The 13,896-nt window shown below is 34.1% G+C and overlaps 3 protein-coding genes and 1 long non-coding RNA gene across 4 annotated transcripts; all 4 read right to left on the bottom strand.

Moving 5' to 3' along the window:
* Positions 1-635: 635 nt before the first annotated feature.
* On the bottom strand, positions 636-1,479 carry LOC145570014 (uncharacterized). The gene is made up of 2 exons (XR_014096369.1): positions 1,220-1,479; positions 636-955 (listed from the first exon to the last, which is right to left on the bottom strand). It is a non-coding gene; the product is annotated as an uncharacterized LOC145570014 (long non-coding RNA).
* A 754-nt stretch (positions 1,480-2,233) lies between these two features.
* Positions 2,234-6,114, bottom strand: LOC145570013 (putative GTP-binding protein OBGM, mitochondrial). Its single transcript, XM_081628995.1, has 6 exons — positions 5,996-6,114; positions 4,858-5,024; positions 4,624-4,732; positions 4,421-4,503; positions 4,255-4,317; positions 2,234-4,151 (listed from the first exon to the last, which is right to left on the bottom strand). Exons 2-6 carry the CDS (start codon positions 5,005-5,007, stop codon positions 2,904-2,906), a joined length of 1,653 nt encoding a protein of 550 aa, XP_081485121.1. The 5' UTR covers positions 5,008-5,024; positions 5,996-6,114; the 3' UTR covers positions 2,234-2,903.
* A 748-nt stretch (positions 6,115-6,862) lies between these two features.
* LOC145571591 (protein TRM32-like) lies at positions 6,863-9,881 on the bottom strand. The gene is made up of 5 exons (XM_081630626.1): positions 9,744-9,881; positions 9,330-9,525; positions 9,180-9,250; positions 7,810-8,776; positions 6,863-7,693 (listed from the first exon to the last, which is right to left on the bottom strand). The coding sequence occupies exons 2-5, from the start codon at positions 9,493-9,495 to the stop codon at positions 7,101-7,103; spliced, it is 1,797 nt and encodes a 598-aa protein (XP_081486752.1). The 5' UTR covers positions 9,496-9,525; positions 9,744-9,881; the 3' UTR covers positions 6,863-7,100.
* A 1,582-nt stretch (positions 9,882-11,463) lies between these two features.
* LOC145571590 (protein STRICTOSIDINE SYNTHASE-LIKE 10-like) lies at positions 11,464-13,066 on the bottom strand. Its single transcript, XM_081630625.1, has 3 exons — positions 12,766-13,066; positions 12,080-12,346; positions 11,464-11,976 (listed from the first exon to the last, which is right to left on the bottom strand). Exons 1-3 carry the CDS (start codon positions 13,041-13,043, stop codon positions 11,538-11,540), a joined length of 984 nt encoding a protein of 327 aa, XP_081486751.1. The 5' UTR covers positions 13,044-13,066; the 3' UTR covers positions 11,464-11,537.
* Positions 13,067-13,896: the final 830 nt, after the last annotated feature.

Below are 13,896 nucleotides of genomic sequence, written 5' to 3'. Positions count from 1 at the left end.
TGCTGCCACTTTTAGGTTCAATAACTAACCAACCTTTACTAATCAAGATTTATCAACATGAATTTCAAAAATTGAATTTGAATGATGAATGATACATTCATTATGTGTACTAGATGCATCATGTATGAATTACCGGCATTGTCTGTCTTAAACGAAGTATATGTGTGTGGACAACTTGAATTCTCTTTCTTTATTCATTTATATATATATATATATATATATATATATATATATATATATATATATATATATATATATATATATATTTAATTTTTTTTTATCTTGTTGCAATTTCCCTTAATACATCATAGAGTTTACATCAACACCTAGCCACATAATTCCACGGGTTTTGGGAATAAGATGGCAAAATGCTAAGTTGCAATCAAGTTTCCAATTCTTGTTGTCAACAAGGATCGATCCCTATTCTGCAACCGAGCACTTGGGATTTTGGGAAGATGGGATCATGGGAGTACCACTAAAATTTAAGACACGGATATACACAAAATCCTAATCATTGAGGTACCAAACGGAAAAAACCAATTCCTTTTCTTCCACTTCATTTCAAAGGTCATCCAAATTGGAAAAGTTCCATAAAACGTCAAAACCACAATATCAACAAATCAAAAACCAAAGCAGACAAGAAAATATTAAACTGTATTTTTTTTTTTTTTTTCAAATCACAAATTAATATGAAGTTTTACATAGACAGTTACACAATCCATTGAACATCTCTAATTAAGTAATTATAGATCTACATCGGACCAGAAGAAGCCATGGCCTATTTATTCAACTCACAATACACTCAATTTTTTCTTTTCTTGTAAACTTTGACAGCTTAGCAAACCACACATAATTAGTTCATAATACAGATGAGACAATTGCTCGTCTTTAATCACAGGTGCATGGGTCGCAGCTGCAGTCATCTCCACAACCGCACTCAGTCCTTGAATACATCCTGGAAAAAAAATAAGTTCAAAAAATGAAGCATGTTATGATGTATTCTTGCAAGTTGCAACCAATTGCCCCTACTAATGGGCATAGAGAAAAACGATTGATATACAACAAATACTATAAAAGAGCACAAGTTTAAGTCAAATTTATGAACTGAAAAGTCTAAGGGCATTAAGGAAACTAACAGATAGGGAAAAGCGGTAAGACAAATATCGTAGTTTACTCCATATTACAAAGGAATATTGAACTTAGAAAGAAGTAAATATACCTGTTGCAGTTGCAGTCATCACCACAGCTGCAGTTATCGCCACAGCCACAGGTTTTTCGGGCCATCTTCTTTCTCAGTGAATATTGATAGCGTTTGGAAGAATGATTGCAAGAATATGTTGTAAAGAGAAATGAATTTGTGGATGATTCAGAATTGATGAGCAATGACACCTTTATATAGAACCTTGAAGGTACTTAGCAAAAATCCCAATCATACACGTCTGATATCTAATATCTTGGCCCTTCACCATGTCAACTCTACCCCACATACATCTCAGCTCTAAGAAATGTAAGCAAAGATATTGATAATATTAAAAATAAATAAAAATAAAAATAAAAATGGTGGATGATATGGTCATGGCGGCTGAAAATTACATATATGACTTTAAATTACCATATAATACATGTTTCGTCTTGTATAATAAATCAATGACAACCACTCGTTGCATTGAGTCTTACACTCTATTAAACACTGTACACACATAAAACCTCAAATGAAAGATGAATACGTCTCAAGTGCAGCAACTTACAAGTCAATGAATTTTAGCCACATTTCTAATTCTGATTCCTTCAATTAAATGAGGGAGGTGGGAAAATGGAGTGCCAAATGAGCATGAAGCACAGGTAACCCAAAAATGAAGTCAAGCTCAGAGATAAAAACACACGCAAAAAAAATATCTGAAATGAACAAAATCAATATCAATGATTAACATACAGCATGTATATTACAAATACAGAGTATATAACATACTCATTTTGAGTCCAATACATATCATATTCATTTTTAAAAAGAGATCACATTCATCTTGAAAAGATAGACTACTTATTTGGAGCAAAATCTGGGGGTGTAGCTCTAAAGATCATATTCACCAGCGTATTATCATTACGCATCACATACATTCATAAGTTCAAAGCTTTGTCAAAAGCAGCCAAACTTACCCACCTTTTTTCTTTTCATTTTCACAAAGATCAGAATACTAGATGATTTCTGTCAGGAAGCAATTAAGATAAAAACTGAAGCAATTGACTATGTCTGACAGAGCGAACCTTTCAGACACTTAACATTTTAAGTGCAGAAACATCCTATGTCATGATACAGTTTTAGATAGAAAAAACTATAAGAAAGAATAGCTAATGATGATTTTTTCAAATCTAATCATAGTCCAGATTGACTTATCCCAACAAGATCTTATGCTGCAATTTCAACATACTAAAACAGCATGAAGCTTGCTTCTTTACAAGTTGACATTGAAAATTTGGTAATTCAAGCATCAAAGCTAAGAAGAAAGACTTCTTGTAAACATGTCTTATTAGCTGAATCATATAATGACAATTGACTTCAAGATGCGGCAAAATCCATAACTCTAGCCATACCAACAGAATGGCACTGTATAAGAAATCTAAGCACTGCCTGCCAGAAATAACCACCATCTCAGACATTTGGAAACTACACTCCTCCCCCCAGGGAAAGGGGTAAACTTGGTGTGTTGACATGAATCTTCAAAGAGGACTAGCCAATATACTCAACTCAATCCCAAGAATAATAGTAAAAGATAAGATGTCTATGTTCTAAAGTTCTAAACAACAGAAATATGGAATAATATCAACTAAGATATCATTTTCTTCCTCTTCCTTATCCCAACCCAACTCCCAACTCTCCCCTTGGTGACTTAATTATGAAATAGTTAATCAACTAATATATTATCTAGTGTCAGACTGGCAGGTTCCCCACCATTAACAAGAACTCTTAACCCAGCTTTCAGATCCGGTATCCCCTCCTCCAAAACCGCACAAACTGGGTAGATAGGAATTCCGCGCACCCTTCTCTGTAGCTCCTCCAAAACACATTCAGCCCCTGCCTCATCAGTTTTATTTGCCACCACTATAGATGGACGGTCAGATAAGCCTTCTTGATAAAGCTCCAACTCTAAGACCAAATCTCTGAGCTGCTCCCAAGGTGGAATTCCTTTGCGGCCATCAAGTGCAGCAGCCAGGTCAACCACATATGCCAGGATTTTTGTCCTTTCTATGTGTCGCAAGAAAGCATGTCCTAGACCACGATTCTCATGAGCACCCTTAATGAGTCCTGGGATGTCAGCCACTGATATTGATAGTTCATCATAGTTTAACTTCCCTATATTAGGTCTCAATGTTGTAAAAGCATAATGTCCTACAGCAGGTTTGGCCCTAGAAATAGCACCCAATATAGTGGATTTTCCTGCATTAGGCATTCCCACAAGCCCCACATCAGCAATACTCTTTAGCTCCAGTATTATAGTAGCCTGTGACCCAGGCAAACCAATTCTTATGTTAGGTTGATTATCATCATCAGAACTTTCTACGTTATCATTCTTATCAATAACAAGATTCTTATTTTTTAAGTTCTTTAGATGACGCTTCCCAGCTGACACACTGCCTAAACCCCCTTCTCCCCCATGAGCAACAATTAATTGCTGACCCTCTTCAGTCAATTCAGCAACATTATATTGTATTTCTTCCACATCTTCTTGAAACTCCTCTTCAAGCATACCACTATCAATTTCCAGATCACTGTCGTCAGCCAATGTACTTTCACAATCACTTGTATTCTCATAGTGGGAAATATGTACATCCTCAATATATGTCGATTTACCACGACTATGAGAAGGTGGAGAACAAGTAGGAAGAGGTGATACAAGAGAGGGTGACTTAATATACACTGAACTCTTAGCAGTATCATTAGTACAAGAAGATGAGACTTGAGCGCCACTCTCCACCAGATCCATATCTGGACCCCGCAAACTAGAAGTGGATAACTGATCAGATTCAAGGAAATCAGAAGTAACAGTACCTAGAAGATCCCAAGGATGAGTCACAGAAGATGGTTTCTCCACAGCTGAAGGGATTTCACCCTCCACCAGATGGATAACAGTACCAACAGGTACTTGCACAACCTGTGGAAAAAGATTTGAGCAATCAATTAACCACAACACAGACACACCTATACTAATAAACAGATATGACCAATAAGAAATTAAAAAGTCTATAGATCATAACCTTGTCTTCTCCACGGCTGCCGATCTTATTCTTTGAGGCTCCATGCCCACCATATCCTCCAGTCTGCCATCCGCCACGATGACATCATCAAAAGTGAATCAATTAGACTAAACTAATTTTTTAAGCATTTAACTGTTCAATGACACAAAATACAGCAGATACATACAATGTGATGCTGCAGACCACGGAAGTCCCAAACTGCAGAGGTGCACTGTAAAATCACATCACCGCCTCTTCCACCATTTCCGCCTGTAAAAATATGGGAGTATATAGATTGTGTAATTAGTCAAACTATGCTTCTAATTAGAATATGTTCAACTAAAATTTATATCACCAAGGGTTCAGAACTCATGCTAGAGTCAAACCCACCATCAGGCCTGCCATAGCGATCAGTTCGACTACGACGCAAGCTGCCATTTCCACTTCCACCATCACCTCCTTTAACATGCAATCTAAATCGGTCAATCATTCTCCTCTCCTGAAATAGATTAGCAACCTCAATTCAACTCTATGCCTAATAGAACAATAAGATGAGCAAGAGCAACCACTCTTTTCTTTGAATGTCAGCATTTAATGAAATACCTATGAATATAAGTTACAAACCTGCAAAGGAGTAGCTTTAAAATTCTTTCCAGAAGCATTAGAATATGAAGCAAATGACCAAAGAAGCCTCGGTGATGTAAAAAGTTTTCTCAAAGATTCTTCCTGATGAAGGCACCTTGTTTTGCATAACAATGTTCTCGAAGCTAACATATTGGTTTTCACTCTCCCTGCATTAACAATACCACATGAACAATGCTACATATCAATCATTTCCGCACCGATGTTTTGGTAGTTTGCTTGAAACTAGATACAGAAAACATATAAGAGCAAGAAACTAAATTTGACATAAAGATCCATCCTTTCTTCAACACATACAGATTGATTGTAAAACCTCAAAGAACAACAAATTACCTAAAATAACATGGCATACACAGAAAAGCATTGCACTTTTCCATTAGTGTCAAAGTTCTTCAATAAATTATCATTCATCACTTTTTCTCTACTCTATTCCAACTTCCAAATCCCACATATGTACAGAGAAATTTAAGTGATTCAACGACTACTAAAATCAATCGCCTTGAAATGTTTGTTTTTGCCTCTATTAACAATTGATTGATGGAAGACATTCAATAGTAAGTCCTCCCTCTAAGAGGTTCGAACTCACAAATCATACATCCATTTCAATTGACCAACCTCTATCATAAAAAAGATAAATTGAGCAACTTTTAACAAGATTAAATAAAACCCTTCAGCTAGCTTACACCCACAAATGTCATCTCAATAAGGGTGCACAACAGAAGTTAAAAACTACAGTTATCCTCTAATTCAATTGCATTACGTTTCAATTTTTGCCTCCGACACAAATAAGCTTCGGTTAATGCTAGTTCAAAGCTAATGTCATTCAGTAATAAAGCTAGAATCAAATGAAATTCAAATTATATATCATCAAAATATCATAAACATTTCATCAAACAGGTGGTATGCATAACTAATATGACATTAGGGTACACCCTAAGAAATTAAATCAAACGAAATTCAAATTATATATCATCAAAATATCATAAACAAACAAAAATTGAACATTTAAAAGAACCAAGTATTGTTGAAAAGCACACTCAAATATTTAAAAGAGGGAAAAAGGGGGATTGTCATAGAACTTTGGTACTGAAATTATAATGTAAAAATTTAAGAATCATACTTTTCTGGGCGACTTTGTGATTAGTGACAAGAAACTCCGGCTCGGCTTCGGAAGCTGAAACGGTGCTCTGCCTCACCGTTTTTTTTCTCTCTTTTTGAAGAGGCTTGATTATTTTCTGATTTTCTTTACTCCGTACTTCTTTTTTTTTTTTTTTTTTTTTTCAGTCGTACAGTCGTACGTAAATTCTACTGAGTACTATTGTTGTTTTCCTTTTTCTTCCTCAAGGTAGAATTTGTTATACACACCCGGATGTACGATATATCCGCATTATTTGCTCATTTAATTAACAAATAAGCAATTAATATTTTTACTTATTTGTTGATTGAATGATCAAATGACTTCGGATGTATAGTACAGTGGAGTGTATAAAATAGAAATTAAACACAAACCACTATGAGGTATGAGTCTTATGACCTTATTAGATGATTAGCGTATTTTAGAGATTTTACTCTATCCCACTGAGAAAAATCAAACTTTGTCAAAAAAATGTAACAGTATCATCCATTTTCAAATAAAAAATTGTCCTACTTCTAATCTCAAGTAAGTGATTGGATATGTGCTTAATGTCTAACTCAAAACAATCTAACTAATTGTTGTGAATGAAGCACGATTGCAAGGAAGTAACCTACCTAGCCTTGTTAAGTCCCTAATTGAAAACATTCAAAGCCTCTTGGTGCGATAGTTGATTGGCGGTGCCTACTATTCGGGAGTTTTACGACTTGGGCTTTATTTGAAAAGTTTGTGTTACAATGTGGCGAGATAGGGCAAGTGATTGATAGCACTTGCAATGTTTTGCCTTAACTATGCCTTATTTTTACCTTTTTATAATTTTTAAAGAAAGGGCACGTGCTTTATCAGACAGTTCAATAAATTTGCAATCATGTAGTAAGTTAGAATATAATACAAGTAATACTATTATATTAATTATGATATGTCATAATCTAATAACAATTTATACTTTTCCTATACCTTAAGGCTTAAGTATATACGGAGTAACTAATTAATGATAAACAAAAGAATAAGGCACATTACTTTATACAATATACATCATCCTGCATGAAGTATTAATGCAGGTGAGTGGTGAGCCAACCAAGAGGCATAACAATCAATAACTAACAATTTCATCCAACAACTCATTGAAAACCGAGTCCTCCAATTCAAGAGCAAGACCTTCAGTATATGTTTGAAGATTGACCCAACCATTTTTGTCCTTTGACAAGTCATGAGCCACTGCAACATCAAGTGAAGGGTCTAACTCCGGCATCCAACTCAAGTACTCCCTAACAAATTTCCAAACTTCCCCCACACCGCGCCTTTTTCCTTTTGTTGTAGGACAAACATGGCACCAGAATGATAAGGATTTGGGGTAACATACATAGGACCGTTCATTAATATCAATCAAAGCCTCATTGATTAAATCAAACACGAGCTTGCGGTGAGAGCTTGACATGAAAATTTCATCTTTGTCTAATGATTTGGGCTCAAAAGGACAGCAAACCTCAATTCCATCAAATAGTGCAGGATCAAGTGGCTGAGTCTGTGAATGCCATTCTTCGCGTTTGTTTTCTGCTGTTGCCAAGCCTGCTATATCAAGTACATATTTCACATACTGTAAATCATCGTTGAAGTTTAAGTCTTGAGTGTCATCCTCCGTTTTTCTAGAGAATGTAGACAGGCGGTTTAACTCTAATGGTGATCCTGAACAGAAAAGTGACTGATGTTATAACCTAGTATTAACTTGTTAAATTCAGTATTAAGTTGCATACTGTATATTTCTAATAGAAATTTTAGTACTTGAATTTCTAAGAAATTACCTTCTGATGACATAGGCCAATCCACATGTTCAATCTCATCATTCTGAGTACAAATTTCTAGATGAATTTCGCGACTAGCTATTGCCATAGCATCAAACTGTTCCTCAATGAACCTATTTTCCTTTCCTTTTGATAGTGATTTGGCTAAACTCAAATTTTCTCTAGGGGAATCAAGCCTTAATCCTCTAGCCTCTCCATAATTCATGGTGTACCATCTTTCAAGACTAGCTCGAGATGCTTCATTCGTAGTGAGCATATGAGACTCAATCTCAGACAAATAGAGTCCCTCTTTAAAAGATCTCTGCCCTTGAAGATCATTCAATGTTCCGAATTCCTTCTCATTCCTTAACCTTACGCTCTTAGATAGATGCTTCTTAATCGCTTTATTACTACTAGTATCAAACAAATAAGCATATTTATCCAAGGAGTGCTCAGTAACAGACAATGATCTTGCAATGTTGTGTGACTTGGCCTTCTTCAGCTGACGCGCAGTGCCAGACACAGGCCAAACTTCATTGTACTTATGTTCAACTTTGGCAGGTCTTCTTTCTCTTTCAGAATTCGAAGAATTTAAGGAAGGAAATGTCCCACACTTAACCAACTTCATGTTTTTTGGAGGACTATTCTGCATAATTCTTAGGAACAAGTCATGATCCACTTTGTACAACTCCAATACACCCACATAATCATTTTCCATCTTCGAATCCTTGTGATTAACCTTTGTTTCCGGCTTCATATTACTCGATTCATCAACACAATTAATGCTTTTGATCAACTTCGGATTTGCCTTAAGAAGAGACATTAAAGTTGGAGCATAATCATCATCATCACATGACTTATCCTTAAGAGTCTCTTGATCAGGCAAATCTAATTCTCTTGAATTGTTTTTTTCTTTCATTAATCCTCTAATTCTGGATTTAATAGACCTCTTACTAGCCGAACCATTTCTTGAAGAGCCCGAATTAACCTGCTCATAATTCAATTTACAAGTTAAATACTCTTGTGAAAAGTGTAACAACAATCCAAACCATAAAAGTTCTATATATGGAGTATGTTTAAAAAAGACTATTATATATCCATCAAAAATAGTAATGGTTTTGCGATCATTATTTTTTCTTAATTCAAAAATACGCCAATAAAGTTAAAGAAGATGTTAGGATTGAAAATCTCCAACAATTATTCTTGTTACAAAAATCATGTCATATAACCACCAATAATAAATAAAGGTTGAGACGATATGATAATCAAGGGAGTACTTGAATTTCTAACGAGTACTCGTGCAGATAGGACTAATTCATAAAGCTACATAATGTCAAAATGAGAATTTTCTTTTGAATCAAAACATAATCATTTAAATAAGAAAAACTTACAGAAACAGAGTACTTTAACATAAAATCCTCCTCCAATTCTTCATGCTCTCCTTCTGACTTTATTCCTTTACCTATATAAAATAAATATCACATATAAATTGCTATTTATTTCAATATACCCAACACAAATAAATAGAAAAAAGGGCTTACTTTTGGTTGATTTATTATCATGGGATTTATGCTTATTGTAAGGAAGCATTTTTTTGACGTTATGCCATGGATGATAATTAAACATTTGGAATACGGTCCAAATACATCCTGGGTGATCTTCCTCCACTTTGACATACGAATGTTTTCGCCATATATATTTTCTCATCTTCAATCACCCCTGAAATTTTTATGAAATCTGGGCAGAAAAACAGAGGATGAAACAATAATAATATGAAATGAGAATAAATAAGTAACCTGATGGAAATATTCTGGTGAAGAAGTTGTGAGGGGGTTTAAGAGGAGAGAGAAAAAGGGGATTAATTAATAATGTTATAATTAAATGAAATGAGTTGGTAACATAAGAAAATAAAAATAATTAGTAAAACACGTAGCTTTAACGAAAAAAGGGTTGACCTGAGAAAAAGTTATTCAACAATTCTCCATCTTTGAAAGAGAAGAAGGATTTGTTGAAGATTGAAGACGAGACTCGAAGTCTTCTTTGTCTGCTCTTTTTTTTGTTTTTCTTTTTGTTTTTGTTTTTCTTTTTCTTTTTCTTTTTGTTGTTTTGGTTTGTAAGTTAGTACTAAGATTAACCAGCGAAGACCCGCCAGAAAAGTTAGTTGGGGTTGGGAGGCTTTCCCTTTTTACGCGCCATTGCCAAGTCAGTCTTTCTTTCCCTTTTTTTTTGCTTCCAACTTCTATTTTTATTGCTTTTTTTTTTTTTGTGATGGGTAATTTTCAAATTAATTATCACTCTAATTATGAAGTATACTTCAGCTCAGTTTAATTTAGTTTAGTTCAACTCCAATCAATTCAGTTCACTTTAGTTAGTTCAGTTCATTAAATTAAAACAGACCCTAATAGTACCAAAAATCTTAAGCATCTTATGTTACAATTAGCGGTGTTACGATTAAGTTCTAGATTCTCTTCTCTAGAGAATCGAACTAATTCATCGTATGTTAAAATAGATTATAATTGAGGCTATGTTCGACAAAAACGTAAATATGAAAGCAACAGTTAACCGTGGTAGTAGATGTCAGTTATGAGATTAATTTTTAGCTAACTAACTATCAACAAATTGTTACTTGTAAAAAGAGATAATTAAAGTATGAGTAATGTTTAGTAATATAGTTGTTGATTAGATGTTGTAAAGATTTTTTTTTTCCCCCTAATAATTTTAGCTTTTCATAAATGCTAGCTCTGCCACTATAAAATATTCTCACTATTACATTACAAAACACTCAAATCTAAGTAGTCAAACTAGTAAAAACTACTCAAAACGAGTGTTGAACACGATTACCTTTATCGTTTTACAATCTATTGTGCTTCATAATTTATTTCCAAAAAAAAGGTTTCTAGACAAACCTCACATACTGACATATATTCATACTGATTACTAACTACTCTTAGCTTCTAATTACCCATCTACCTCTTTATTTGTACATTAGTTGGATAGTTGGAAAGGCAATTTGTTCAACTACTTCAGTAATTAAAAAGAGAATCTTCTTCACTAATACCTAGCAAATAGCAAATTTGAGTATGTGATTAATTAAGAATGATGTATAATCTTGACTAAGAGCCAAATAGTAGGTATAATGTAACTGTTATAGTCTACTTATAATATTCCATTAGTATGCATACCAAATTACCAATAAAGTAACATATTACAAGTACTATATTATGAGGTAATGTGATTAATTTAGCATCAAGGTGAAATTGCATTATCCGAATCTCATTGTTGAACTGCTTACTTCAGTTGACCAACCAAACCCAACGTAAGGTTTGTGCATCATCACTTAATTATATTTTAGACGTGTTCAACGGGCTGAAGGATACTCCGACCCGAACCGGCCTATATATTTGGCCCAAATTCAAGTTGTATTGAGGAGAGGAAAGACCGAAAGATGAATAAATTTGGGCTTGGGATTATAGTGTCGTTGTACATTTTGCAACAAACGATGAGTAACTGTCCAGGATGATGGTCCATGGCTTGCTTTGAATTGGCCTTATTGTAAAGCCCAAATTAGAGCTTTTAGGCACAAAACCTCAATTTAATCATACCTCGGATATTAACCATTCAATTTGAACATGAAAACAGAACAAAATTTAGAATTCATAAATCACTTCGTGCAATTACAAGAGAAGACAACACTAACACATGAATATAATTTTCAAAACAACAATGTACGCACCTAAAAACACAATTCATCATGTAGTGTATATAACATAAGGTTGATTAACAGAAGCGATCCATAGATTACCATGGATTTCTGTAACCTCACTCGAATCCACTATCTCAAATGTATCTAAACTTTCTAATATCATTCCAGACTCATCAACTCTAATTGGTTTAGTTGGATTTTTTGCAATCCAAAATTGTCCGTTGATATTTCTATTGATATTATCGGGTAACCCAGTAAGTTGGAGAAAAATCTCATTAATTCCAGCTTTAGGACCCTTGAGCCAATACTTTAAAACACGGCAAGCACTTGTTTCAGCTATTAGAATAAAATCCTTGTTCTTGCTTAATGCAACCCCATTTGCAAAATATAGATCTCTCAACAAAACTGTCAAGGCTTTTGTCTTCATATCATATTTTATCAATCTTCCACTCCGTTCAAATGTGGCTATTGCCTTCGGATACTCCCTGTGACATTACATACATTTTATTAATAATACATGTAAGTCGAACAATAATATGGGTGATTTGAGAATATTAACTTTATGATGAGTTTTGTAAAATGGCATACCATCGATGATAAGTAGAACTTGTATCGGTAAAATAAACAACTCCATTCTCAGAGTCTATGTCTAGGTCATTTAAGAATTTGAATGGAATCTCCTCGGCACTAGTTGCAAGTGAAATAGCTACACCACCATTACGATCTACCTTCACCAAGCCATAACTAGAGTCCACAATATACAATTCACATGTTACCATATTGAACTTTAGGCCTAATGGTCTGCCACAAGTTTGCTCATTTGGTGAATTGTTGGTCCCATCACACAATTTAGACCTGTAGATAAATCATAGTACATACGAAGTATAAAAAAAAAATAGATACAAACTAAAAGAAACATACAACATTATTAGACTATTTTTCAATGCAAAAGTGGAATTGAATAATTAATTACACAGGAACAAAATAATTACACAAAAGAAAAAAGTTTAAAGACTAAGCGAAAGTAATTAGTTGCTGCATGCAAAAAGGTTAGTAGTATCCTGTCAAACATCTCTTGTATAAAAAGGCCAGCTAGCACCAAATTTAGAATTAAGTCTAAATTAGCATGATTATTATCCTGTAGCCGTAGACTAAAACTATTAAAACCGACATTTAAATTAATTTGGTGTTAAATATATTGTTAATAACCAAGGGAAAAAAAAATTTCCAAATTAAATAAGATAGCTTTTTCCAAATAAGATAGCTAGGCATACCTGTTTGAATTGGTTATAGCAAAAACAGTCCAACTACGTCCTTCCCACTTGAGTATTCGACCATCAGAGACTCCCACGTATGGACCCGTACCTTGGCAATCGAATGCTATGGACTCGGGTCCAACTGCATTGAGTCCTAGAGGAAGTCGATGATATTGTCTCGTACGAGGTTGCGATCCAACCTCATATCCCGTGAAGGGAAAGATAGCTTGAGCTAGGAAGATTTTAGAAATAAATTGTATGAATAAAAAGACCCATATTGTACGTTGCAACTTCATAATAGCTAAATTAACTATGAGATTGGAGTACATAAACTATGTTATTATGCATTATGTACGTCTGAAGAATTTATAAACAAAGAAAGTGCATTAATTTTTGTTCAAGGAGCATTAAAAGCACTCAACAACTAACAAAATGTTGTGCAGCATAAAGGCTAATTATATATAGCAATTGGCGAATTAAGATAATACGACTTGTATGCAATTATGTATGCATTATTTAGGAAATAGTGTCTTGCACGACTAACCTACAATTAAAGCTAAAATTGGAATTTTTTTTTACCCAATTCGAAATTGGTTGAGAGTTGAGAACGAGTTTTAAAAAAAATAGGTCCGATCCCTATTAGCTATGTGCTATTTTTAAAATATGGTTTATTTTTATCTGCTTTTAATTCCATGAAAACCTAGATTAAACAATAGGCAATAGGCCAATACAAGTGTACATTATTGAATAGTTGAATAAACTATTAGTAGTATATATATATCTTCAAGAGCCTACACATAAAGCTCATGTTTGACTTGATCCAATTTGGTCAACAATTCTCTAATGCTCGCAATAGAATATAGAATTGGATAATTTATTTTTCTTTCCTTTTAATAGTATTACGTACGAAGTATATTGGAAGGATTTTAAAGGATAATAGAAACGCACATCCTTCCCTCTCTCCTTCCACAAAAACTATGAAAAATTGTGTAAAACACAATCACGAGCATGAAAATGAGGATGATTCATTGACATATTCTTCTGAAGATCTTACCCCAAATGAATTATGAAATGGATGAGGATGACACATTTGCTAAGAACTTATTCTTTGCTAGCTAATTTAGAACACTACGGGCCTATTCTCTTCAA

Source organism: Chenopodium album, chromosome 12, assembly GCF_948465745.1.
Source record: "Chenopodium album chromosome 12, dcCheAlbu1.1, whole genome shotgun sequence".
Classification (NCBI taxonomy): Eukaryota; Viridiplantae; Streptophyta; class Magnoliopsida; order Caryophyllales; family Amaranthaceae; genus Chenopodium; species Chenopodium album.
Note: the sequence above shows the minus strand (reverse complement) of the source record. Positions and strands in the feature narration are given on the sequence as shown.